The sequence below is a fragment of the Miniopterus schreibersii genome (genome assembly GCF_964146895.1).
Source record: "Miniopterus schreibersii genome assembly, chromosome: 8".
Taxonomy (NCBI): domain Eukaryota; kingdom Metazoa; phylum Chordata; class Mammalia; order Chiroptera; family Miniopteridae; genus Miniopterus; species Miniopterus schreibersii.
The window spans coordinates 53,757,458-53,785,031 of NC_138109.1; the positions used below are offsets into that span (position 1 = coordinate 53,757,458).

Below are 27,574 nucleotides of genomic sequence, written 5' to 3' on the forward strand. Positions count from 1 at the left end.
AAATGAAAACATTATCTTGAATTGCCCAGAAATCTGCTGGTGGTCCAGCACAGCTTCACTCACACTTAAAGAAACTCCAGGGAAAGTACTAAAATATCCAATTCTATCTGTTCCAAGGCCCCTTAGAAGGGTATAATTGCCACCATATATGGATACTAAATGGTTATGGAGTTGGGAAGATTAGGAAGGCATTAAAAGTTAGACAAATTAATTCCAAAATGTATCTAATACTTAAGATTTTCTTCTACAGCAACACCAAGAAGAGAAATAGTATTTTCTTTTATAAATGCACACCATTTTAAGAGAAAAAAATAAATAGCTCTCAAAGAAATGCTTGACAAAAATGTATAAATTTCTAAATCTGAAACACTCCCAGGACGTTGATTTGCCATGATCCCGATCAAGAGATAACTGTAAAATCCTTTAATAAAAGTCTCTACCTAAAAGATGTTGTAGAGAGTTGAGATCCAAGAAAAGAGAACAAAGAGGTGAGTCTTAAAAAACAAGCAAACAAATAACAACCACGCTTTTCTGTAAGGCTGGGAATTTTAGAATAGCAAAGAAAAAATTTTAAATGGCTTAAGTGTAAAAATAGAGTTAAAAAGCAAAGGGAACTTGAAACAAGCAAGTAATATCGTCGTGTTATAGAATGGGGAATTCTGCGCGACTGGCAGCATCTAAGAACAACACCTACTCCTTTGAACTTTGCCAAGACGTGAACTGTGTTCTTGATGGTGTCTGTAGGGATGATGTCTGAATTATCTCCATGCAGATAATCTTTTTTGGAGCTCAGAGTAAGTTGCACTGAAGTTGCCACCTCTTTAATGCTGTGATATTTTCCATCTCGCTGAATGCGGAGGACCTTCACCATGTCCTTCCCATAGCCGGTTCGGACAAACTCCACCTCACTGTTCTGCAACGAAAACATAGTCACTGAGAAAGGCTAAGTGAAAGCAAACGGTCAATCGCAATTTCTTTAAGCCTTAATTTTATCATATACAGCAAGTCCTCAAATAACATCATTTTGCTATAATGTTGATCAGATGCTGTTCTAGCTTAATCCTTGTTTATATCAATTAGCCTCTGGTAAAACTGGTTTCTTAATAACGTTGTTTCACTGTAGTTCCAAGAACCTATGAACGTTAGTGAGGATTGACTATAATTATAAATGTTGAGAATCGGAGTATCCATGAAAGCGAGGTCATGTCTTACTTTGGAAGAGGAATGAGAACTTGTATGGAGAAAGGAGAATCACAAGTAACAGAGGACATTATATCAGATTGGCTTGAAGATGGCTTTCTTGATAATAATAAGTGATAATAATAACAGCTGTACCTCGTGGGCCAAACTACGCTGTTTTATTTAACCGCTGCTGATTTAATCCTTATAACAGCTCTGAGAACTAATATTATTCCCATTTTACAGAGGGAGAAACTGAGGTTCAAAGAGCTGAAGCAACTTGCCCTACTACACATAGCCAGTAAAGGGTAAAGCCAGGAATTCACACCCAGGTTAGGATTATGCTGTGTAATCCTAACCACCTTTATTATATAAAATTTTTTTACTCTATTGACTGGAAATAATTTTATTCCTTTTTTTATAAAGAGTGAGATTCTGGAGAAAATGTTCTGTGATCAATAAAAGCAATTTGAAAATTGCTGCTTCTACTTGCTACCAGGAAGAAGAGTAATTAGTGAGAGTCCAGATTACTTTCAGGAGTGCAGAGCCAGGGCCACCTGGCTGCATCACAAGCTGTGCTTTAGCAAAGAGACACTTAATAAAAGCTTGGTGATTGATTCATTAGTAACCTTGTCTGAAGCTGGAGCCCTCACTAGCAACTATGTCCATCTCCACTGCCAGGATCTATAAGACTTGGCCTGGGCTTTATTGGTGTTTGAGAGAAGAGGCAGGAGGGAGCAGAGGGACAGAAAAATTATTTTTTTAGTGTTGAAATTGAACATTAAAATGGTAATGAAAGACGGGGACAAAAATAAAAGCAAATCAAAAACAACATTCAGTGAGAATCTGGAGAAGGGCACAAAGAAAACTGACCTGCTAATTGCACATAGGCAATGTGCTCAGATACGCCAAGGACTGCCTAAAAATATGTTTACATAAAAAAATTACCAGATGCCCTGGGAAGAATTTTAAAATTCTAGCCAACATCAGAAATTATTGTAATGTTCTTAATCAAAGTGAGGGATGGGAGGCTTAAATCTTGGGGATAGCCTAGCCAGTGTTGCCCAGTGGTTGAGTGTCAGCCCATGAACCTGGAGGTCACGGTTCGATTCCCAGGCAGGACACTTGCCTGGGTTTCGGGCTCATTTCCCAGTGGGGGATGTGCAGTAGGCAGCGATCATCATTGATGTTTCTCTCTCTCTCCCTGTCCCTCTCTCTCTCTGAAATCAATAAAACATATTTAAAAAATAAATAAACATAAAAAATCTTGGGGACAGAGCTTAGAAAGGCATGCTGCATACCCTAACAATTTGTGGTGTCTGAAATTTGTCCTTTCTTTGTGGGAGGGGCACATTCACGGTACAACTCTTTGAGAGGCCCCTCAAAACCCAACCTCTGGGAGACTCATCAAAAAAAGGATCAATAAGAAAACAGATGGAGCAGACTTAAAGGAATCCTAATAAAAACTATAATAGTAACAGGGAAAGAGGCACTGTTGTGTAGTTATAACGGCTTTGGAGTAAGAGTAAGCCCAAATGCTGCCTTGCTACTTATAGGTTTGTGGCTTGTGACAAAAATTTAATGTCTCTGAGCCTCAGTTTCCCCATTTGTATCAATGGAGATAAACACCCCTTCTTGTAGGCCTGCTGGTGGTGTGAAAGACCAGTTCTTAGTACCTAGTGGTGCAGTGAGGTCAACCTTAATAATAATAGTGGTCACATCAGGTCTGGCTGTGGACACGGCAGCAGCAGAAATAGCCGAGGGGACCTTGAGAGGGCCACCAGTTTTGGGAGTGGAGAGCGCTACTGGTAGCAGCAGGAGAGAGACTCTGATGTGCCTTGAACAACAAGAGATTCCATTTGGGGGAGAGAAGCACTTGGCTGACTTGGGGCCCTGGATGGTAAGGGCTGGGATCCAGAACCAGAGGCCTCTGAAATTATCCAGCCTCCCCAGTACATATTAGGGCTTGACAAATGTTATTCAGTTCCATCCCCTGCTGCAAAATACTCAAGGTACAGTAGGTTAGTCTATGAAAGCAAGTGGTCCCTAAGTGATATATTCAAAGATTAAATGACGCTCATCTCTCCAGCGCCATATCTTGCCACACTATTGCAAACTGCTTCAGCTGTCCTGAGCCAACTGTGGTTGCCCAGGCTCTGCATGCTTTCTGCCTGTAGGCCTCTGTACTTGCCATTCCTTCTCTCTTCAAATCGCTTTCTCTTCCTCGCTTCCTATCAACCTCTTCACTTGCCTAACTTCTTCTAGTTATCCTTCAAGTCTCTGATGCCACTTCTCCTTGGTAATCTGCCCCAGCCCTTCAGGTCTGGAGTAGGTGCCCCTTCTGTGCTCTTTCAAAATAGTTATTTATCAAATTGCTTTGTAATGGCCTCATTTTGTGTCTAATTTATTCAGGAATGGTAAAGTATGGACGCAGGGACAATGTTTATCTTAGTTGTCATGGCAAACCCAGTGCTCTGCACAGTGCCTGAAACATGAATAGGTGCTTAATAAAGTGTTTAATAAATGTGTCATGAATGAATGAATGGTGCACCACCACCTCCACCCTTGTGTGGTGACACAGAACATAGTTCATGAAAATACCCCAAAGATTTCAATACAGGAAGAGCTGCTTCAGCTAAGACCCCAATCAGAAGTTCCCCTTCCTGGGAAGGTGGGGAAGGCCCCTTCTTCCCTCTGGTCACCACAGCCTGGAGGCCACAGGCACAGCTGGCCAGTGAATAAAGGCTCAGGAAGGGCAGAATTGAGTGTAGACAGAGTCAGCGATGCAGCACCAGGTGTTCACACTGCTAACAAGACAGAGTGCTCCAGCACAGGGCAGCCACCCCAGAGGCCATGCCCACCGCCCACGAGAGGTGAGCACTCCTCAGAAGCCCCTGACTAGCCCTTGGCACCTGAGCAGAGCTTGAGTCATCAAGGTTACTGAGCAATGGGTCAGAGTGAAAAGGACACAACCTCCTGAGGCTAGAACAGAACGAAACAAGAATGATGCGGGACACCCGAGGGTCTCTCAGCAGGACCTGGCAAAACAGATAATAGTCTGGACCACAGCTGAAGCTGTTCTCTTCAGTAAAGCTTTCTCATTCTCATGGTCAGAGACATCAGAAGTGCCAGAACCTATTGTGCATAATGCCCAGTATGGAGCAGAGACCCACGTCCGAGACCACTGCCCAGTGAAATGCAAAGGCCGTTCTCATCTGCAACTTGGGCAGGTGGCTGAGAACATGGGCTCTGGGCTCTGGGTCAGGCAGGCCGGGTGTGCACCTTTGTCCTGCCACCTATTAGCTCTGTGAACGGAGGCAAACTTCTCCATCTATAAATTGGGAGAAACAGAAGTACCTATCTCTCAGGATTGCTGTGAGGATTACGTAGGAAAAAAAATAAGGTACTTACAAAAGTGCCTGGCAAATAATAAGTGCTCAATAAATGTTAGCTATAATTATTATTGGTAAATAATAATTCCATGTCAAATTTTGCATCCAAGGGTCCTTCTGGTTACTGTTGGGGATAAATACACAGACTGCACACCAATCCAGAGCCAAGGCGGTGAAGAGCCAGGGTGCTGCTATGATGAGGCCTGCTTCAGCCTTCATACTTTTGAAGTCCTTCCCCAGGCTTGCATGGCTTGAGGACACAGTTACAAAAGCACTCTCAATGTCCTAGAGTAACACTCTGGACAAAGTATCAGCAGGACTAAATCTTTATCTGGCTCTACACGAGAAAAATCCCCTTTTCTTAGACATCTTTTGAACTATAAAGAGATGGAGAATCATTATTTGCCCACAAGCAATGTTGGAGAAAACTCTCAGAGATTTTAAATAAATCTTATGAAGTTTCACTTCTGTAATGAGATAGTGAGAGTTCTTTTATTCCCAGGTCATACTGAAAGTGATGGAGGTTGTCCCTGCAGGTCTAAGGGTTCTTAGCCTGGCATCTGTTAACTTCTACAAGGCCCAGTGGATGGATCTGAAGTAGAAAAATATTAGGAAAGATAAGGTAAAACTTTTACAAATTTAAACATTAAAATAACTAGAATTTTCTTTCAAGTCTTAGAATAGCATCTCTACCCTCCATAGCAGAGAGGAGTACAAAAGTGCTGGCTATTTAGGACCCATCACCGGAGTATGAATACAAATTGGGTCGCAGTGTGCTGTGATAGGTGGAAGAACTATGCACAGAGACAGCATCTCTGACTTTGGAAGGTGCTGGAGCAGTGCTTCCAATTCTCTGCCCAGGTTTTCCCCTTGCCTGGCTACTTTCTTGCATATTTGTGAACAAAAGGACTTCGGAGAAAAATGTTGAACTAATATAAGAAAAAGGAGAGCGCAAATGAACACTATTCATGTCACTTAGGTGAATTATAACAATACGGAGCGATAAGAACAATAATGATGAATCACAACCTTAGAGGCAGCTGGTATTTTTTTGGTTGCCTAGGATCTACTAAATGTCAGATGGAAAAATATTGATATCTAGTGGAAAATGTCATGTTGCCTTAGGCTGTAGAGTAGTTTATTTTTGTTATCGGGCAGGGATGTGCCTGAGTTATGTTCTAAGGGTAACTCTAAAGGGATTTGTCAAGCAGATGTTTCAAGAACAGTACGATTTATACTCATAACATGGTAGAAAGAAACAGTGACCTGTTACTTAATGAAGACTCCATTTACAGGTGCTCAGTTATTTTTATACTTCTGCCTATTACAAAGGAAGAAAGAGTCCTCACTAAATGCCAGGGGAAATGCTAATTTTCTTGCAGGCTCTCTAGGGCACCAAGAGCCTTAGGGTAGGGAACTGGAACAAGGCCCTGAGGAGCTTCATAGAATTGGGGGCAGGAAACCTCACAACAAAGAATTGATGAAGACCTCCAAAGAGGCAGTTGGAAGAAAATTTTACTGAAATGCATATACTAAAAGATACCTTTTTCCTTACGTATAAGTCTTGAAAATAAAAATAATAGTAGCAACCATGTAGTGAGGGTTTGATATGTATCATGAAATTTGCATCTATTACTTCCTCTAATTCTTTACAGAAACCCTGTGAAATAGCTATATTATCCAAGTTTGACAAAGGGAAACACTAGGGTCAGGTAACCTGCGAAGGTCACACAGGAGGCAGGAGGAGAACCCAGCACAGTGCCTGGAATATGAATAGGTGCTTAATAAAGTGTTTAATAAATGTGTCATGAATGAATGAATGGTGCACCACCACCTCCATCCCTGTGTGGTGACACAGAATAGTTCATGAAAATACCCCAAAGATTTCAATACAGGAAGAGCTGCTTCAGCTAAGACCCCCATCAGGAAGTTCCCCTTCCTGGGAAGGTGGGGAAGGCCCCTTCTTCCCTCTGGTCACCACAGCCTGGAGGCCACAGGCACAGCTGGCCAGTGAATAAAGGCCCAAGAAGGGCAGAATTGAGTGTAGACAGAGTCAGCGATGCAGCACCAGGTGTTCACACTGCTAACAAGACAGAGTGCTCCAGCACAGGGCAGCCACCCCAGAGTTCATGCGTGAAGTAGCTATATTATCCAAGTTTGACAAAAGAAGATGCTAGGGTCAGGTAATCTGCCAAAGTCACCCAGTTACTAAGTAATGGAGGCAGGAGTAGAATCTAGACCATTTGGCTCCATGTGACATGCTCTCTCCCACTACATCAGAGTCCCTACACCCCCCTGCTGGCAAGCCCCCTTCACTCATTAGAGACAGAAAAAAGCATTCTGATCCCCAAAAAAGGAAGGAAATGGCCATGCTATTAAAGAAACATATTTCTGCACCATTTTTAAATTGTCCACCCAATGAGACCTACCTTATCTTATCTATTCCTCACAAAAACTTTGTGCTTTGATGGGAACACTCCTTATTTTAAAAATAAACTAGCTCAGAGATGTTAAGTGAGCAGCCCAAAGTCACACAGCTGATAGGCAGACAGGTATAGTAGAAAGAGCCTTGCTGAGACTGTAAAGTCTTATTCTACTTACACTATACTAGATAGGCCTTACCCGACACTGAGAGATGGCCCCCGCCCAAACCATCACTTTTTCTAGCACTTTAGTCATTTTTTTTTTAATGACAGGGAAATTCTAAACTCAGATGGATTTGTGTTTATTGCAAGGATGTTTAAGCTGTGAAGTAAGGGGAGAATAAAAAGGTGATTGCCCTTTGCGGCAGGATGAAAACTCAGCTTCATACCTTTAAGAATAGGACACTACATTTGAATTGAACACTGACTTTTATCTGGCTAAGGACCATTGAATACATGAGTGACATAGGCTTATTTGTGATCATTAGAACCATGTTACCAATGGACTGTCTTTAGTCCATCTATAAGGACAAACTAGGTGCATCATGGAAGCAAAGGAAACAAGGTGGGAAGGAACCAGCACTGAATGAGCACCAGCTATGTGCCAGAGGCTATGCACACAGCATCTCGTTGAGTCCCGATAATGCTCTTAGATGGTGCAGATATGAATCCCACCTTTAGCAAAGGAAGCTGATGTTCATGCTGTTCATTTGGTCAAAGCCACATGGTTAATGAGCGTCAGGGACGGGCATGGAACCCAGGTCTGCCTGATTATTTGCACTGTACCCAGCTACCTTTCTGACACAGCATTACAGTGAAGTTTTTACCATGGGATTTTACCTACATAACCACTTTTATTTATTTCTCTGATTAGTTTTAATCCATTCTAAATTTGCATAACCCCAAAACAGAAGTCTCACAAACACTTTTTCATTCAATTCCTACGTTCACCTGTATTTATTTAGCTCCTTCTATGTGACAAGCTCCACAGTAAGCTCTGGAAATACGACAGCAAACAAGGCAGATACTGTTCTGCCCTGATAGGGAGTATACACTAGAACAAACTTTTTTTGGTAAAGAATCAGAAAGTTCGTATTTTAGGCTTTGCAAGCTGTATGATCTCCGTTGAAACTGCTCAACTCTGCCATGATAGCATAAAATAGCTACATAATACATAAATGAGTGGGCATGGCTGTTCTTCAGTAAAGCTTTATTTACAGAAACAGATAGCTGGCCAGATTTGGCTCACAGGAGTTTGCTGACCTCTGCTCAATAAAGTGTCAGAAAAGTAATCAAGTGATTAGAACACATTCTGATAATTACTCTAATTGGGAAAAAAAAAAGTGTCCTAGCTGATTTGGATCAGTGGTTAGAGCGTTGGTCCGGGGACTGAAGGGTCCCAGGTTTGATCCCGACCAAGGGCACGTACCTTGGTTGCAGGCTCTGTCCCCAGCCCTGATCTGGGCGTGTGCAGGAGGCAACCAATTGATGTGTCTCCCTCACATCGATCTCTCTCTCTCTCTCCCCCCTCCCCTTCCCCCTTCCACTCTCTCTGAGAAAGCAATGGAAAAAATATCTTCCAGTGAGGACTAAAAAAAGAAAACAAAAGAAAAAATACAGTGAGCTCTGGGTCACAGGGACATCTAAACCAGATTGAGAGAGGTTAAGGATGGCTTCCAGGAGGAACTGGCAGTCGCAAAGCCACCTGAACAATGAGTAGGAATTAACCAAATAAAATTTTTCTGGCCCTTTTCCACTTTTGCTTTCCTTTAACCATATCTCTAATGAACAATTCTTTATTTTACAAATGTCTGAGTCTTTTTGCTTGTCTCATCCCTTTTCATCAAAATAATTCAAGTCCCAGGATGAAGCAAACAAAACAAAACAAAACAAAACAAAAAAACAACAAAAAACCCTCATAGACTGCAGTATGGTGACTACCAGAGGGAAAGGGGGTGGGGCAGGTAGGGGAAGGCAAGGGGGATAGATGGTGATGGAAGGAGACTTGACTTGGGGTGGGGAACACACAATACAATATACAGACGATGCATTATAGAATGATACATTTGAAATCTATATAATTTTGTTAACCAATGTCACCTCAATAAATTTAGCAAAGCATTACTTAGTTAATTTTTAAAAAATAATAATAATTCAAGTCTCCTCCCCTTCCTCCCTCAAGTACATCAACTTTTTCCTTCACTCTGTCACAGTCTAGATTTTACTCCATACATCAAGTCTTATAAAAGTTTGAACAACAATAAAGTTGAACTTAGAAAAATTTTATGGTATGTAAAACATACCTAAAAAGGTTATTGAAAATAAATAAATAAAGCCAGTAGCCTGACTTTCAGGAGTCCTCACATATGACTAAACTTTGATGAAGCCGGCACAGACCAGGGTCTGGAAAAACTTAACTGCATATCAATCTCAAAAAATTCTCACACGTTATGCTTCAAGGAACATGAACTCATAGCCCTAAATCAAAAGTACACAAGGGAGCAAGGTATCATGAGAGAGAGTTGTAGAAACAACAGACAGTAAAGTGTGACCTGCAAAGATTTCAGATATTGAAATTACCTGACATAAAATATAAAAATCACATACTTAATATTTTTACAGAAATAAGAGAGAAGATTGAACTTATCTTCTTCTTGAGATAAGAATGAGTGTAGCTTCTCTTGAGCAGGAAACAAGAAACCATGAAAAAAAACAAGTAAATGTGAAAAAGAACCCAGTAGACCTAGAAATGTGTTTATAAGAGGATTAAGAAACAGATTAAATGCAACTGAAGAAAGAATTCATTATTTGGAAGAACTAGATTAAGTAATAGATAAGTGTCACTAAAGAGAGAATGAGAGAACTGGAAGATACATCCAAGTAAAGAATCAAGGTTTATTTCACTCAGCATAATACTCTCCAGATCCATTCATGCTGTTGCAAAAGGTAAAAAATCCTTCCTCTTTACAGCTGCATAGTATTCCATTGTATAAATGTATCACAACCTTTTATCCACTCATATACTGATGGACACTTGGGCTGTTTCTAGATCTTAGCTATTGTAAATAATGCTGCTATGAACACAGGGGAGCATATATTCTTTCTGATTGGTGTTTCCGGCTTCTTAGGACATCTTCCTAGAAGTGGGATCACTGGGTCAAACGGTAGGTCCCTTTTTAATTTTTTTGAGTAAATTCCATACTGTTTTCCATAGTGCAATTCTGAGTGAAATAAGCCAGTCAGAGAAAAACAAATATCATATGATCTCACTTATAAGTGGAACCTTATGAGCATAATAAACTGACAAACAAAATAGGTCCAGAGGCATGGAGGCATGGAACAGACTGACATACCTCAGAGGGGAGGTGGGGGGAGACTGGAAGGGATTAACCAAAGAACTCATATACATATGTATATAACCAATGGACACGGACAATAGTGTGGTGAAGGCCTGCGGGGGGGGGGGGGGGGGGCAGAGGCTGGGAGGAAGAGGGTAAAGGGGGGGAAATTGGGGGACATCTGTAATACTGTCAACAATAAAATTAAATTTTAAATTTTAAAAAAAGAATCAAGGATTAATGCAGACACACAGGAGATAGAATATATGAAAGAGACATAAAATGTACTAGAAAGATATAATAGAGCAAATGTGGAAGAGTCAGAATTCCAAGAGATCAAGACTGAGATTTTCTAGAATTATTGGATGAATGAATGTAAACTTCAACCATAAAATAAGAAGCCCATTAACAAGTGAACTCTTTCTTGTTCAGTATACTTGGCAAAGTTACAACGACTAGATTTTCTACTATTTTTAGAGGTGATCATGTTGTGAGGCAGAGATGGTATTTTCATAACATTGTATTGCTTGGGCTTAAAAAGTAAGTAATATTGTGAAAAATATTCTGCCCAATTTGAATTTTCCCCATCTGCCAAATTCACTCTGTTTCTGTCCACAACATTACTTTGCCGTTTTTAGTAAAAGCTGAGAGACATTGGAATCTAGGCTTTAAGGTGATGTTGAAATCCTTGGATCCCCACAAAGTCCAGTACAGTATTTGATGCCTAGTGATTGCATAAGGAAGGTTGTTGACTGACACTCGGTATGATCATGTCAGCAACAACGGGAGATAAGAAAGCTTACTGAAAGCAACATCGGAAAGAAAGTAACCTAACAACATTTTCCCAGACCTTGAAATAAAATTAGATTTAGCAAAAACCATCATAATGCAGATGTACCCTAGCCCAACCACAGGAAGGGCTCAGGTTGTAGTAAAAATAATCTTAGCTAATATTTATGGATCATTTTCTCTTTGCCTGGCACTGTGCTAAGCATGTAATGAGGGTAAAGCAGAAATTATTTTACATCTTATTCAAAAAATGTTCAGCCTACATAACTGAAAACAAGATGCTTATATTCTCTAAATGCAACACTGAATCCTAAGCCTGACATACTCAGCTATTGCCATTGTAATGCCAGGAGGTATCACAAGATAAATAAAATTAATTTTATTTTACTTTAACTTAGAAAAGTAAACTTCATGTTATGAAAATTTTTTAAAATTCATGAAAAGGTTGGGGTTGCTGAGAACTTTTTTTTCTGAATGCAGTAAAAACATATATAAAAGAAAACAATACCCATGGAAGAATGGTCAGAAAAATGTTTCTTGGTTTATCGATTTGGTAAGTTGTACATCTACCAGCTATAGCATAGCCTTGGCCTCAGGGCAGCAAGTCTCACAGCTGAGGGCATACCAGCATCACCATGAACCCTGTGAAAAATGTATACTCCTGAGCCTAACTAGAAGGATTATGATTTAGCCAGGTTGAGTTGGAGTCCAGAATGCTGCCCTTTTCACAGGCTCCACAGGTACATGTGAGTGGGTAGTCCCTCACAAAACTCTTTTTTTCTTAGGAGAAACAGAACCTTAAGCCCTCCCTTTCGTATGAGCCCTGAGAACCCTGAACAATTCCCATTTAACCGCAGAACTAATTCTATTTGCAAGGGTCCAATTTGGTCTGAATCCCTAAGTGGCTCTGATCTGGATCCATGAATATAGGGACAAATCAAAGCCATAAGGATTTCCAGGCATGAAGTAAACTGCTATTTATTACAGCAGTATTTTTAATAATTGATTCAAAAGCATCACGCACTTAAAGAAATTCTTTTCATACACTTATCTACCCTTCCCCTCCACTAAGAAGAGAACTGTCTCACCTTATAGTCATTATGGTAATGTGCCATTTTCTCTTCGCCTTCTACTTCAGATTCAGTTTCAAAAATGAGAAAGACTAGTTTGGGCAAAACAGATATTTGTAACATTTTTCTATTTGACCTGAAGAGTGAGCGGTCAATATGTTTACCTGATTCCATTACAGCCAATTGGACACCAAGCCTCATTAAAATACCATGTTGAATGGCTAGAACCAGGAGGCGGAGAGCATATGTAAACATCTTTGGTAAAACACAACTGAGTTTGCTCTTACTTTGAAACAACCCTTTGAAATACCCTTCAGGAGCTGTTGCATTAAGATAGAAAATATTGCAAGCATAGATCCCAGTTATTACTAACCCATAAGGTCTTGTCGTTTCTGTTTAATGTGTGAACCACAAGCATTTGCTCTTACTCAGAGAGAGACAATCATGAGAGAGAGAATCATGAAATATATTTAATTCAACATCTACTTATCAACATGGAATTCCCCTGCCTACTGAACTTTATATTACTCAATGTTCACTCCAAAGGGTTAAGTATATATCCTTTTTTTCTCTATATAACTTTTTGATGACTTTGCAAACCAGTCAACAATTCAGCACAAAGGCCTCCAGAGTCACGCTGGCATGTTGTGACAGAATCACAGGACTATGTGGGATTCCTCCCATTCTGAGAATGCCCGAACCATGAACAGCAGAGGTAAATGAAAGCGAATGTCAGAGCCAGCACAGCCTGAGAGAGACCTGAAACCCAGACTCCACAATCTATGGGGAAAGCTTTCTACTGTGGCATGGAATAGAGGTGACAGATGGAAAATGACAAGTCTTCTAAGAACAACCCTTGCTTTGCTCTTCCTTGGCCTCTTTGGGGTCCTGGAGACGACAATATCGTGCAGAAATGAAGAAGGTGACACTGTGGATTGGTAGGTAAATGAAATGCAAGGTTTGTTGCATGCAAATAGAAAGCCAGAGTGTAGAAGTAAACTGGTATACTGTGAAGTCCCAAAGGAGACTTCTACCAGACCTCTCCCTTAAGAAGACAGGAAATTAAAGTGTGTAAATGGGCGAACTATCTAGATAAGTGTAGGCTTCTGAGTGAGGGAGCTTCCCCCTGAGAAAGAGCTGAGCAGCCCCATGGGCCTGACTCACTGCTCTCAATGGGGCAAGGCTGCTGGCCGCAGGCGTGGGTAGAGCTGACAACTTCTCTCAGTTGGCAATTTCCTTTAATTGCACCGTGGCTTTGCTAACAGAACCCTTCCAACATCCTTTTAGAGACTGACAAATGAGAGAAGGCAGATGACTTTCTTTCCGACTCTGGAGCTTACGCTCCTTATTATGACAGTGAGAAAGAGGGCGTGATCGTACACAGTACTGTCTGGTTAACCTCGTTTATTAGGTAGCACAAGAAGCTATTGGAGTGGGGGATAGGTCAGTGTTCTCTTGAACAGTGCCAAAGAGTCTAAACACAGCTTTGCATCATGGCCATGGATTCCCCTAAAGCTTTGATCACTTTTTCACTCTTTAATTAGGGTATTTTAGTTTGCCATTATGGCTGGCATCAAGCTTTGTGTAAACTTCAGGCTGGAGAACACAGGCACACTCACTCAGTCTCTGCAGCAGCTACTGAGCTCATCCCAGGCCCTGTGCTAGCTTTGAAAATACAAATATGAACAAAACATCATTCTTGCCCTCGAGCTCATTGTTATGTGTTAAGGGTATAGATGGGACACTGGGGAGCATAGAGCCCAAAAGTCTTCTCTGAGGAAGTAGTTTTGAACTAAGTTTTAAGAACAAATATAAGTTAGAAAAACAAGGGAGATACAAGGGCATCTCAGGCCAATGAAGGAGCAATGAGGAGGTCCAGAGACTAGAATCAAGGGGGAGAGTTTGGAAGCAGTTCAGTATTGCTGGCACTTTAGGGGAAGGTGAGGAGATGGTAGGAGGTGAGCTTAGGGAAACAGGTGAAGGCCAGATCATAAAGAGCTTTATGTACTGAGACCCAGAGCCTGAACTTGACACTGAAAGGGAGCTACCGAAGGACTTCAGGCAAGGAAGTAATGTGGTCAGATTTGCATCTTAGAAAGCCCACTAGCAGTACTGTGAAGGCTGGCCAGCTGGGGACCAGTCAAGAGTCATGAAGACCAATATGACCTTTGCAGCAATTCAGGTGAGAAGAGGTGTGGACCCACCTCTTCTTAGAGAAGTGGTAAAGTGGTAATGCAAACAGAGAGGAGGGAACACTCTGAGAAGACTTAGTAATGGATTGGCTGAAGGTCACAGAAGGAAAGAAAAGTTAAGAAAGACTTTCAGGTTGCTGGCTTCTGTGACTGTGTGTGTTCCCTAACAGCAGGGGATGAGTAGATTTGGAGCAAAATATCACAAACTTGCTTTCAAAAATATAAAGATGAGCCTCTCTGGAACATCCTTGCATTTAGGTTTATCTGGCCTCAGCATAAAGATCTGGGGTAGAAATCAATTTGGGAATCTTGAACATATAATTAGAGATAATCACCCAAGTAAAATATTTAAAAGCACTAGTTCTCAACTGTTGTGTCAAGGCACACAGATAGTTTACACGCCCTTCACTGGGGGGCCACCAAATTGTTATCAGCATTTAAAGGTTTTTGTTGCCATAACTAAATGGACACATTATTTAGCAATATCAGAAGGAATGCTGAGCTCAGCAGATGGTAAGACCATCTCAAGCTGCTACAATTTACTGTGAGTTAAAGGGCAGAGTAATACTAAGTCAGCACCAAAGAATAATTTCGTGCTTCCTGCCACATGTGAGGAGCTTGCCCTGAGACTAAGAAAGCATGGCCAGGGCAGAAAAAAAGTTTCCTTAAATGGAAGCATAAGACTAAAGAAAACCAAGTACATAGTGAGAAGCTCTTATAGGCAGTTGAGACACTGTTGTGTGACAATAGTGAATTCATTACAGTGTTTGCTTTACTGTGAGTGTTTGAAGATTAAATGTGGGATCTGTGCCACTGGGGAGTATTTGGGTAGATAGGGGTGCTTTTGCCCTCAGGAGGATTTCAACAATGTCTGCAGACAGTTTTGATAGGCACAACTGGGGAGTATACTGGCATCTAATAGGTAGAGGCCAAGGATGCCACCATGCACTGGACAGTCCCCCATGACAAAGAATGATCTGGCTCAAAATGTGGATAGAGCCCCTTGAGAAACCCTGAGCTAGACGATCCGAACACGCTCACACACTATATTGGTCCAACTACCTCTCCTCCCCAAAAGAGATATACAAACAGGACACAATAGTAGAAGAAAGCAAAGCACATACTTAATTAACTGGCCTTGGTCCTGAACTCTCAATGCAGAGCATTCTGATACCTGAGTTGAAGAACGTGGCTTAGGCCAGAAGCTCAGGGGAGCCTCCACCTACCCTAAAGCCCAAACTCAAATCTCAGACCCAGCCAGCCAGTTGCAAAGATGAACATACAAGAAGTTAGGGCAGAAGAGAAAAGCACACCAAACACTCCAGTCCAGGCCTGGGCCTCGGCGTTCTCCCCAGCGTAGCAGCACGGACTGTGGAAACAATAGAGAGGCACTCTCAACATGCATGTACTTTCACCGCAGGAATCCCACCCACCAGGCCAGGTAATATCACAGAATATGTCCAGGCAGATTCCCATTTCCTTCTCTGGGAATGAGCAAGAATAAGGGGGCAGGGGAAGGCTAAGAGCTTGAGCACTTCCCTTCGCTTGGATGCAGAGGCCTTTTATAAAATGTGAGTGATATGAAATATTTAAGTGCTTAACACAGAGGCTGCTATCAGGATAGCAGTCAATAAATGCTAGTAATTCATCATTATCTCCTGTTAGGTTTATCTTTTACAAGTTACCTAAAAGGCAAGACAAGGAAAGTAGAAAGACTGGGCTAGAGTACCTGTACCTAGACTCTACAAGCAGAAGCTGGAGGACAAGTAAGCAACTAATAAATGCCACCGGGAGTGCTTTGGGGAGGACATTAGCACAGCTGTATGAAGCATACGCCTCCAAGGTATGTTATAGTTAATTTTTCATTTGAATCATAGAAAATGTGTAAGACAGAATCCAAAGCTTCCAAAAGATTTTGACTGCTCAGCTATCCACCCCCCCAATCCTAGCAACTTGATCCACAACCTGAATCAATCTGAGCAAGACCTTAGGGGATATGTCATCAGACTCTACAGCAGTGCTTTTCAACTGCTGTTCCACGGCAGACACACTGGGGTCCCGCAAGAATTTTTAAAACACACAATACCTGACTATTTAGTCAGGGGCACTGACTTCTTTTCCCTTAGACTGTCAAATGAAAAAATCACAACAGCCAACACTACAATAACCATCTGGTGTGAATAAATAAAAATTATACCCTATCTTTTTTGTCCAGTTGGCAAAAATACAGATTTTTGGGGGTGCCGCAGAACTTTAGTAATTAGTTTACATGTGCCATGAGCTGAAAAAGGTTGACAATCACTGCTGTATGGTAATGTCAAATTGTTGGTACATTCAGCGTCGTGCCCAAAGGTATCACTGGGCGAGGCGTGTAGTACTAATTACATGTTGAAGTCTTCTGGCTGCCAAAGTCCGCCAGTTTGCTCAGTACTTGCTGTGTTATCCCTCTAATGGAAATAGGGAGGAGAGCCCTTTCCCTGTACAATGTAATGCAGATCTTTGATCAACATGTCATGAGCTATGGGGTTGTTTATGCCATGGTGGTGGTGAGTAGGGGTGACCTATGTAAAGGGTCACTCAGACTTCCTTTTAATGAATCTTTTTCAAAATGCTAGGTTGAGGGCTAGGACTCTAGTTCAAGACCCTAGATCTAACTTGCCTAAATGGAGATTAAACCTGCTACCTGGACTTCATCAGGCGGTGAGCTAACCAGTAAAAGAGATATAGGTAAGTAGGCCTACTGGCTCAGTGAGGGCAGTCTCCCCATGCTCCAGGCACCATCTGAGGTTCAGTGACAAGACACTGCTTTCCAATCAGGGGTGACAAGTCAAATCAAACAATAATCAATGTCCAGTTACACTCATGTATGCATTTGCCAGCTAACAACTTATAGAGAAGTAAATACATAAAATGCTCAGCATTTACAATGTGCCTGGGCCTTTGTATATGTTAACTAATGTATTTATTTATTTATTATTTAATTTTTGTTAATCTCACCCAAGGATATTTTTTCCGTTGTTTTTTAGAGAGAGTGGAAGGGAGGGAGGAGGAAAGAGAGAGAGAGAAACATGGATGTGAGAGAGACACATTGATTGGTTGCTTCCGGCATGCGCCTGACCAGGCCAAGGATAGAACCTGCAACCCAGATACATGCCCTTGACTGGGAATCGACCCTGTGCCCCTTCAGTGTGTGGGTCAACATTCTAACCACTAAGCCACACTGGCCAAGGCTGTTCACTAATTTAATCCCCACAACAATACTGTGTTAGACTCTGGCACTGCTGCACATATGGATCTGAGTATTTATTCAAAATGTGCAAAGCGCTGTTACTGTGTATGCTAATATTCACTTTTTCCACTTGCCATTAAGACCAACCTTCAGAGCCAAGTTACAAAGTCAAAACTTATTTGTAGGCTGTTTAAGTAACTGTGATGTGCCAAGCACTGCTCTAGGTACTTTAAAAAAATATTTTATCTCAGCAAGAACTCTGTTTTGAAATAATAGATTATTATGTAAAATCAAAACTGCCTGCAGCTGCTTCTGCTTTCCAGGGTTGGAGCTGCAGACCTAGAACACAACTCAGAAGTGAGAAAATACACACTTACATTGTTCCCTTTCCCATCTCAGAGACTGAGGAGTGTGGGGTGGGAACCACATTGTAAAGCATCTGTCAGTTACCTTAGTTGGGGCAGATGGTTCTTAGTCTGGCAGAATATAAAAATGATCTTTGAAGGCTCAAAAGTAACTCCAGAGCCTAGAAAAGCAAGAGAGCTAACCTGCTCTGCAATATGAAAAAGGGGTAGATCGGCCCAGCCGACTTGGCTCAGCAGTTGAGTACCAACTTATGATCCAGGAGATCTGTTCCATTCCCAGTCAAGGCACATACCCGGCCTGTGGGCTTGATCCCCACCAGGGGGTGTGCAGAAGGCAGCCGATCAATGACTCTCTCATCATTGATGTTTCTATTTCTCTCTCTTCCTCTCTCTGAAATCAATAAAAATATATATTTAAAAAGGGGGAGTAGATCGTCGTTAGGAATTAAAAAGTAGAAGAAAAATGGAGGGATTTGGGGGACAGGTCAGCTTGATAATGTACAACCATTTAATGTTCATACCTTCAGTAAAACCTGCTCATACACAATGCCTTGAGCGATAGGCTCTAGGGGAAAAAATTACCGTAAAGGGGTTGATTTCCATGTCTGATTGGCATGGAGCTGAAAGAAGAACAACAATAGTGGGTGATATCCAGGTGAGATTTGGTGTTTTTTGGAAACAAACTATGTGACCTTGAGAACATAATTTCCCACCTCTTGGCCTGGAATTGAACTTCTCACTGCGAGTAGAATACAAGATCAGACCAACTGGTTTTACATCTCAGATATCAAGGTCACCTAGGCCAATGTCTGGATTACATTTAAAATTGTTTCTCTTCTTTTGCCTTTGTAAGTAAGAACCTTCCATATACCTTCCTAGTAACACTTACCAAACTATACTGCAGCTGCTTGTACTTGCCTGTCTATACTGCCTGCTAGCCTGGGGGCAGAGACCGTACCCTTCTTGTTCAACACCCACTAGTCAAAATAATACCTAACATATGTGTTAAAGGAATACAGCTGTCCAAAGGCCCATGCTTACATCTGCCTGTTCTTAAGTCCATGATCTTCGCCCTGTACCGGAGAGCCTCTCTCCCCACTACGGCTACAACCCCTATAACCTTAGCTGGCTGTTCAAACCCGGTTAGAATAATACACGCCATCTATTCTAAGAATGAATTTCCTCGCTGAATCTTTCCAGAGCCTCTCCACATGCACCCCAAAGGCACACAGTGGCCCATTACCACATTCGCTGCAGGCTTAAAGAAGAACTGTCAGAGGTCTCCAGAGGACGGGGTCAGTGCCAACGGTAGCGTTGGTCAGCTGTGGAAAATGAGAGTGAGAAAGCAGCTTACTTTCCTGATAGTTGTAAACGCAGTAGCCAAGAATGCTACACAGATTATGTTGTGAGTTTTTTTACAAATGATTTCAGACTGCATCAGATAATTAAGCTACTATAAGAGATTCAGTTATTGACTTTTTTCCAGAGAGAAAACAAGGGCCTTTTTTAAGGAAATGGGTTGTCCTTTTCTGCTTTTAATTATGTCGCTGAGATTTTTTTAATATCAATTTTATTGGCTTCAATAAAGGTCACTGCTTCATGACACAAGTGAAATGAAACCACACAGAACAAATATAAGTAACTTTCTAACACATAACACTGAAATATTCTCAGAATAGCAGCTTTATCTTGGCTGAGACTTGGCCAACTGTTTGGAGAATTTATTAGTATTTTGCGTTACCAGAGGAAACCCAATAACACTCAATTTCACCACTTTTTCTAAGAAGGGAAGTACCAAGTGTGAAGTGATATAGAAAGGAACTGAAGAAAAATCCTCCCTTGTCAGTGAGGTGGGGGAGCCGAGAATGAGAAACCCTGATTAAACACAGAGCTATGACTAAGAGGCAAAGCACAAAGTAGGCAGAGGAAGTCAGATCCTGACAACCAGTTCTGCATTGTGCCTATAATATCAACAGAAAAAAACCCAGGTGTAATCCTTGGCTGGTGTTCCTACTTCATTTCCTGAACAAATATTTAAGTACTTTTTTATTATATATTGGTTGCCAAATCAGAATCATGGGTTCAAAACAACCAAGAGAAATAGGAATGTCATCCTCACACACACACCACAATGCATAGGGCTCCTGTATCAAAGACAAAGCCATGCATGGTTGAGAACAGACTTCCTGTCCCTTGCCTGGTAGGTCCCAGAATTCATGTTGATGAGGAAGCTGCCTATGAGGGGAGCGGATGACTTCTCATGTGTATTAATGAAAGCCCTGCATCGCAGGCTGGGTAGCTGGTAGAAATGTCATGAGCATTTGTAAGTGGAGGATTTGCACCATTGTAACCCTAATGTGCTCCTGCAGAATAACAGCACCGCCTATCTAATATACAATGATGGAGTCCCCAGATCTGTGAATTACAGCAGGAAGTATGGACACACCAAAGGTATGACAAAGGCTCTTAGTTTCTCTTTCCTACTGGAAATCAACATTTTCTTAAGCATTTCATCTTCAACACTCTTATATTCCACACTAAAAAGAAAGCTTTCCTTTTTAATGCTTTATTTTGAATTATCAGAGCACAGGCTTTCTCTATCACAAGTTAAAATTACATAATTTGACTGGGCAATTTCCTTTTCACAAATGCCTTTTTCTTAACATATTTTTAGATATATGCTTTATAACAGAAATTCATGCACTGACCACTGGAAAAACCAGCCTCTATGTGTGTGTGTGTATGTGTGTGTGCATGTGTGTATATACATATTAGCCAGGTTTATTGAGGTATAATTTACATAGTGTAAAATTTACTCCACTCAGTGTCTAGTTCCCTTTGAAATAAACATTTACTTTTAAATGTTTACTTATAAATTAAAAACTTATTTTAAAATAGTTTTTACATTATAGTAATTCTTGTCATATAGTTATTACATATTATAGTGATTTTATTATAGTAACTTTTGGTATTTTTCCATTTATAAGCTAGACAAATTTTAAATGCCAGTAAACAAAAATAAATATGTAATCTTAATACCCATTAGATAATCATACTTAATCCTTTCTACTTTTTCAATCAAGCATATTTTAAAACATTTTAATAAAACTATTATGACTAGTTTTCAATGATTTTTCAAAATAATGTATAATGAATAACTTTTTATGGCAGCAAATATTCATAAAGTTTCAAACTCAAATGTTTTCAAGGACAAGGCAAGTAATGTCAGCAAGTGAAGTGGGCTGAACTAGCAAGGTAACTGGAAAAGTAGAGTACGCACTTGATCTAATAGGGCAGTTACTGCTCAGCATAGCTTATAGGAATGCAATTTTTTCAGAGGATGTTGGAAGCTAGTATTTGTGGGAAATCTCACCAGTTTTTAAATGTTGGCAGTGCATTCAGCATTTTAAAAATACTCTGCAAACACAATAATATGTATCTGCAGGCTAGGTTTGCCCTGTGGGCTGCAGTTTGCAACCTCTGATTAAGAATATAATTTGTAATGGCTGTCAAATGTCATGAGCATTGAGTGCTTTTGATTTAGCCAAGTTGCCATCCTGATAGTCCTATTTGCATGGAATCCAACAATTTTTATAATATGCCACATTCTCCTACTTCTGCACCAACAACCTCCCACCACCACTCTCATTCCACTCTGTTAGTTGCTACAAGGGTTTGGGGGAAAAAACACTGGAAAAGGGTTGGGGCCTAATGTCAAGTGGAGGAGTTCTCTTTGCCAACAGGTGCCTTGACATCCAGTGGCAATCATACCAGGAGGTTAAGATTTCAGCCAAATAGCACACTCATCTGGGCAGAAGATAGCCCCTGAAAGTTATTCAACTCAGATAAACAACAGAATTTTGAACATTTTCTACCCACACATAGGTATGGATTCCATATGCACCGAGGGAGCAATAGTGTGCTTTCTTAAAGGGTGTTTTTGAAAGAGAGATAACTGGCAGGCATTTGGTTTCCACGTAACATTAAGGCAAATGTGAATGAATTTTATGTTTGCATGGTTATATGTAAACTAAAAAGTCTTGTTAGCATACCCAAACTACCTTGATATATTTATAAACACATGAATAGTCATAGATACCTGTCGGACAGGGTTCTTTTTGCCATGTCACAAGATGATGAAAATCTGTTTTCTTCTTTTCTGGCTTCCATTTTATTTTGCTCTAGAGATTTTTACTAAACACAATTAACTGAAATGCTTCAGCATGGCTTTCCTTTATCTCTCTTTGATTCTTTGGGGGGAAGGAGGGGGGCTTGTGCAATTGGGTGATTCTTCTGCAAATAAATAAGCATCCATTCCTTACAACAAATTACTGCAAGTACATTTCTTCATTTGATATTTTCTCTTTCAACTCTGCTTTTGAAAATAGCTGCTTAGCAGTGAAGACATATCTAAAGCTTGCCAAGTGACTGTATAGTTTAACCAGGTCAAATTCCAATTAAGCAAATTTGCATTCTGTCAAAACAAATTTTCTTTGTGGTTTCAACATGAAATTCCTTTTAACTCTTCACAGGACAGCTGACCTAGATTCCCTTTTGTGGTGGCTTATTATCAGAAATGGGGCGATGCAATGTGTGCCTGAATTGGTTTTGAAATCTTTGAGAAAACTGGCTTGTGATTATCAGCCTAATAAAATATTAGCCTGAAGTATAAATGAGCTTAAATGTTGTAACTTTGAACTCTATTTGAAAAAAAGGAGCTTTGTTTTTCTAATTTATCTGTATTAATTGTATCTTTGATAGGTGTACTGCTGTGGAACAGAGTCCAGGGATTCTGGTTAATTCATTCTGTTCCCCAGTTTCCTCCACTTCCTGAAGAAGGCTATGGTTATCCGCCCACAGGGAGACGCAATGGGCAAACTGGCATCTGCGTAACTTTCAAGTACAACCAGTACGAAGCCATAGGTAACAGAGTGTGCAAAAAAGTAGATAGCAATGTTGAAGAAGGGGCTATATTAATATGTTTGGGCTATATTAATAAATTGCTCACCTCACTTGTTTCTCTATTCATAGAGCTTCTGATCCCTTCATTCTAATATTGGCTTGGCCATAGCGAGACTTGGGTCAGGCTTGCTTACTGGAACTTGTTTTCCTGGTCCTTCAATGAATTCTATGAACTTGATCAGGGGTAGTAGTTTCAAATGTCTTCAGAGGCCAGGCAGGTAACAGAAATGGGTGAAACAGGTGAGTGTTGCTCAGGCAGTGGGGATAGTGACAAACTGGGGTGTTGACTCTCCCCCAGCTTCCCTCAAAAGCTTCAGCTCCATCATATTATAGCTCTGCAGGAATGTAGACCTAATGATTACAGATGTCCATACTTTTTTAATAGTAACAGAAAATCTAGGGTTTGTGTGTGTGTGTGTGTTTATGAAAGACAGAGAGAGAGAGAGAGAAGGATCCTGCTTTTTAAATATGGTTGCAATTCTTTTTTTTTTTTTTTAGGTTTTCACTTTCCTTTTCTTCTTTCTTTTTTCTTTTTTTAGATTGAATGTCCTTCCACTTTTTAAAAATCTTTATTGTTTGGAGTATTACAGATGTTCCTCCTTTTACCCCCATTGCCCCCCTCCACCAGTTCCCCCTCCACCCCAAGCCTTCACTGTACTGTTGTTTGTGACCATGGGCAATTCATTATACATATAAATTCTTTGGTTAATATCTTCCCTCCCCCCCCCAAAAAAAATTTGTGTAGATCTCATATTGCCTGTAGGCTGTCAACCTGACCCTTCTGAGCTCCCAGATGATCTTGCTTTAAGGTCTCAAGCTCAAATGGTCCAATTACTTGGCTTTGAAAAACTATGAGAAGGGTGGAGTTGAACAAGTAACACTGTTTTACCAATCAATTTTTACTCAGGTGGCTGCTAAATAATGGCAAGGAGTGACTTGCCTCTAGATAAAAGAGGTTTAGAAATGTTTTTCATTCAATTTTCATCTTATGACAAGGATTTCTGAGCCAAATCAAACACCAGTCTAATGAGTAGAGTTCATGTAATGATTAGACAGCTAAATAATATAGAACTTAGGTGTGCACACCATGAGTTGGTCATTCTTAAAGCTGTCTGATTGGTTCATGGGTGCTCTCCACTTTCGTATATGTACACATAGAAGAAAAGACATATGGCCTCCAATGCCAGGCTGCCTGGGTTTCAATGTCAACTCCATCAGTTACAAGCTTTATAACCATGGGCACGTGACATGAATTATCCATTAATTCATCTATAAAATGAGAATAATGATAAACGAACTTACCTAATAATAAGATTGCTATGAGGATTAATTAGTAAATCCACGTAAAACTCATAGAACAATGCCTGCAAAGTAGGAAGTGCTCAATAGGTGTCAACTGTTTTAATCCAAAAGTTATTTGAGAGCTATTGGCTTAAAAAAGGGGAATACTTTTGTTCTGTTTTTTTAATTCACAAAAGACCTGTAATATCAACAAGATTTCCATTTGTATCTTAATTCTCAAATTTTCTTTATCATTTCTTTTTTTCAGATTCTCAGCTCTTAATCTACAACCCAAACATTTATAGCTGTTCCATCCCAGCTACGTTTCACCAGGAGCTCATTCACATGCCCCAGCTGTGTGCCAGGTCCAGCTCATCAGAGGTCCCTGGCCGGCACCTTGCCACACTTCAGTCAGCCCAGGGGCAAAACTTCCTCCATTTTGCAAAGTCTGATTCTTTTCTTGACGGTATGAAAGACCATCATCAAACAATATGCTATAAAACTCTGCTGTTGAACTATTTTGGATTGTGTAGAGGAAATTTCCTGATTATTCAGGGGAAAAGAAGTAGAGAAGGGGAGGGGGACATTTTCAGATGTCAATATGGTTTCAGTAATAATAATAACAACTTTTATCTGCATATTACTTTAGCATTTACAAAATGTTCTCCCATCCACTATCTCGATTATGTTGCTATTATTGTAGTTGTGACATCCACATATCAGGGATGAATGATGATTTTCATTCCTGAGGATATTTTCAGAGACTTATCTAAGTATAAATACTAACCTCACTATCTTTCTCCTTATAAACTCTAGACATCTTTGCAGCCTGGATGGCTCAACGGTTGAAGACAAACTTGCTTAGTGAAACCTGGCAGCGAAAGAGACAAAAGCTTCCTTCAAACTGCTCCCTTCCTTATCATGTCTACAATGTCAAAGCAATCAAGATATCTGGACAATCTTACTTCAGCTCTTATCAGGATCATGCCAAATGGTGTATTTCTCAAAAGGGCACCAAAAATCACTGGACATGTATTGGAGACCTAAATCGGAGCCCCTATCAAGCCTTCAGGAGTGGAGGATTCATTTGTACCCAGAATCAGCGTATTTACCAAGCATTTCAGGGATTAGTTTTGTATTATGAGAACTGTAACTAAACTTGGTGAATGGACATATGTACTAACATTTTCAGCATTGACAGTGGATCTTCTTCCAGCAGATTCATTTTTTATATATTGAAAGCCTATGAATGTACTTATAATCCACATATCGTCAAGTAAAACACTTTTCTCCCATGTTTGCCATTTTAAATTCTAATTAGTGGCAATTTATTTACTTTGCATTTATATTTTCTAAACAAAAACTATAATATATATAACTAAAATGAGAATGAAAGAAAAAATACTTGCCCCAGATTAGTCAACTCTCAGTTGCTCATGGACTGACTGGCAATCTTGTAGATTAAATTTCACCTCCTTCACAAAGACTTCCATGACTCTCCTACTCTTTTTTTTAAAAAAATATTATTTTTAGAGAGAGGAGAAAAGAGAGGGAAAGAGGAAAAAAACATCGATTTGAGATGACTCCTACCAGGGATTGAACCTGTAACCTTTCTGTTCCAGGACAACGCCCAACCAACTGAGCCACATAGGCCAGGACCTATCCACCTTTTTTTTGAAGGGAAAAAAACATCTCTTTCTCTGTGTACTTCATATTATTTACTCTTATTCCTCTTAGATTTTTTTTCTCATTGGTTTATGATTAAGCCATGCTGTTCTTGCAGCTGCTACTTACTAACTGTATGATCTTAGATCATTCACTTGAACTCTCTGAACCTTGGTTTTCTTATCTATGAAATGGAGATAATCAGCCTGACCCAGAGTTGACAATACTACTGGAATTTGAATCTGAATGACCACACCTAGCAAGAAAAGACAAAAGAAAGTTTAGAAATGAGTAATATGTTTCAAAAAAATTTTTTAATCAGGAGAAAGAAATAAAACAGCACCTAAGTGCAGCCCATCAACTTAAGAGAAATAAAGAAGTGTAACATAAAGAAACCAGAATCAAATCTAATAATCTTAATTCCAGGATGTCTTATTTTCTGTAATTCTTATCAATAAACATAACTATTATGTAAATGAATAATAATAAATTTGTATTAAGTACTAATTGCTTAATAAAGTTTGAGATATGGTTCTCAATTTTAAGAAGTTTATAATCTAGCAAAAGTAATCATAACATCAGGAAGGACTGAAGAATAACTTGTTGTTTTTTTTATTTGCACTTTATTCTTATTTTAAAATTAATGATGACTATTATGTTATTACTGTTATTTTACTAGTGTCCTTGCCTTAGCAATGATAACTGATGGCTTTAAACACCAGAAAACCAGTGCTGGGTCTGCGAGCCAAGCTTCTTAGGCTTGTTACCATTTCCATTGCCAAAAACACTGTTCTGATCAGATGTGTCTACACCTTTCTGACTCAGTGGCTCCCACAAAAATTGACATCTTAGCATTATGAAGGAATTAACCTATCAGCTTCCAAAGTGTCTCTTTATCCTCATGGAGTAAGTCACTTTTTCTGTAAAATGTGGCTTTTGACCTTGATGCCGAAGATTTAACTTATCCCCACACACGTAGAGAGGGTTATTATCTCCATCCCCAGTAGTGGAAAAAATGAACCTCATTAATATGTCCAGTGGCCCTTCAGAGGTATGGAGGTTCAGTATTATCATGTAGCATTTGCTAATTTTTGAAAAAATTGCATATCTGTCATTTAAAAATTACTTTTATATATTTTTTCATACCCACAAAGCACATGATTTGGTGGAGACAAAGCAAGTATAAATTGTGAGAGGGTATAGTCAATAATAACAACAATATTGTATAAATTATTGACTACATTCCCTAAAGTACAATATAGGGGATATAGTCAATAATATTCTAATAACTATGTACGGTGCCAGGTGGGTACTAGACTTATCAGGGGAATTACTTTGTAAGTTATATAAATATCTAACCACTATGCTATACACCTGAAACTAATATAAAATAATATGGAATGTCAACTGCAATTTTTTCTTAATTTCAAAAATTTAAAAATTGCAGAGAGCTTTAAAAAAATCAATAAGCAAGTACTGGTGAGGATGTGGAGAAAAGGGAACCCTTGTACACTGTTAGTGGGATTGAAAATTAGTGCAGCCACTATAGAAAACAGTATGGAGGTTCCTCAAAAAATTAAAAATGAAACTACTATGTGATCCAGCAATTCACTTCTGGGTATTTATCTGAAGAAATCCTAACAATGCTATGCAGTAGGAACTGTTAATACCCACATTTTACTAATAAGG

General features: G+C 39.9%; 2 protein-coding genes across 4 annotated transcripts in view; one reads left to right on the forward strand and one right to left on the reverse strand.

The window, feature by feature from the left end:
* Nucleotides 1-12,314, reverse strand: part of LOC308560215 (uricase) — a gene marked incomplete at its 5' end in the record, with an annotated part of 28,767 nt that extends 16,453 nt beyond the window's left edge. The window contains 2 exons of one of the 2 annotated variants that reach the window (XM_081144006.1): nucleotides 695-908; nucleotides 12,210-12,282. In XM_081144006.1, the coding sequence (XP_081000132.1) occupies nucleotides 695-908; nucleotides 12,210-12,220 (225 nt within the window). Of the gene's footprint in view, nucleotides 1-694; nucleotides 914-12,209 lie in introns of both variants that reach the window. The other variant, XM_081144005.1, reaches the window with a different exon arrangement.
* A 490-nt stretch (nucleotides 12,315-12,804) lies between these two features.
* DNASE2B (deoxyribonuclease 2 beta) lies at nucleotides 12,805-26,422 on the forward strand. Of its 2 annotated transcripts, XM_081144867.1 has the most exons (6): nucleotides 12,805-13,129; nucleotides 16,049-16,226; nucleotides 20,347-20,428; nucleotides 22,739-22,900; nucleotides 24,489-24,686; nucleotides 25,037-26,422. In XM_081144867.1, the coding sequence occupies exons 1-6, from the start codon at nucleotides 12,921-12,923 to the stop codon at nucleotides 25,375-25,377; spliced, it is 1,170 nt and encodes a 389-aa protein (XP_081000993.1). In that variant the 5' UTR covers nucleotides 12,805-12,920; the 3' UTR covers nucleotides 25,378-26,422. The 2 variants fall into 2 exon arrangements, with proteins under 2 accessions (XP_081000993.1, XP_081000994.1); XM_081144868.1 differs by lacking the exons at nucleotides 12,805-13,129; nucleotides 16,049-16,226 and adding an exon at nucleotides 20,136-20,177 and having other exon boundaries at nucleotides 25,037-26,416.
* Nucleotides 26,423-27,574: the final 1,152 nt, after the last annotated feature.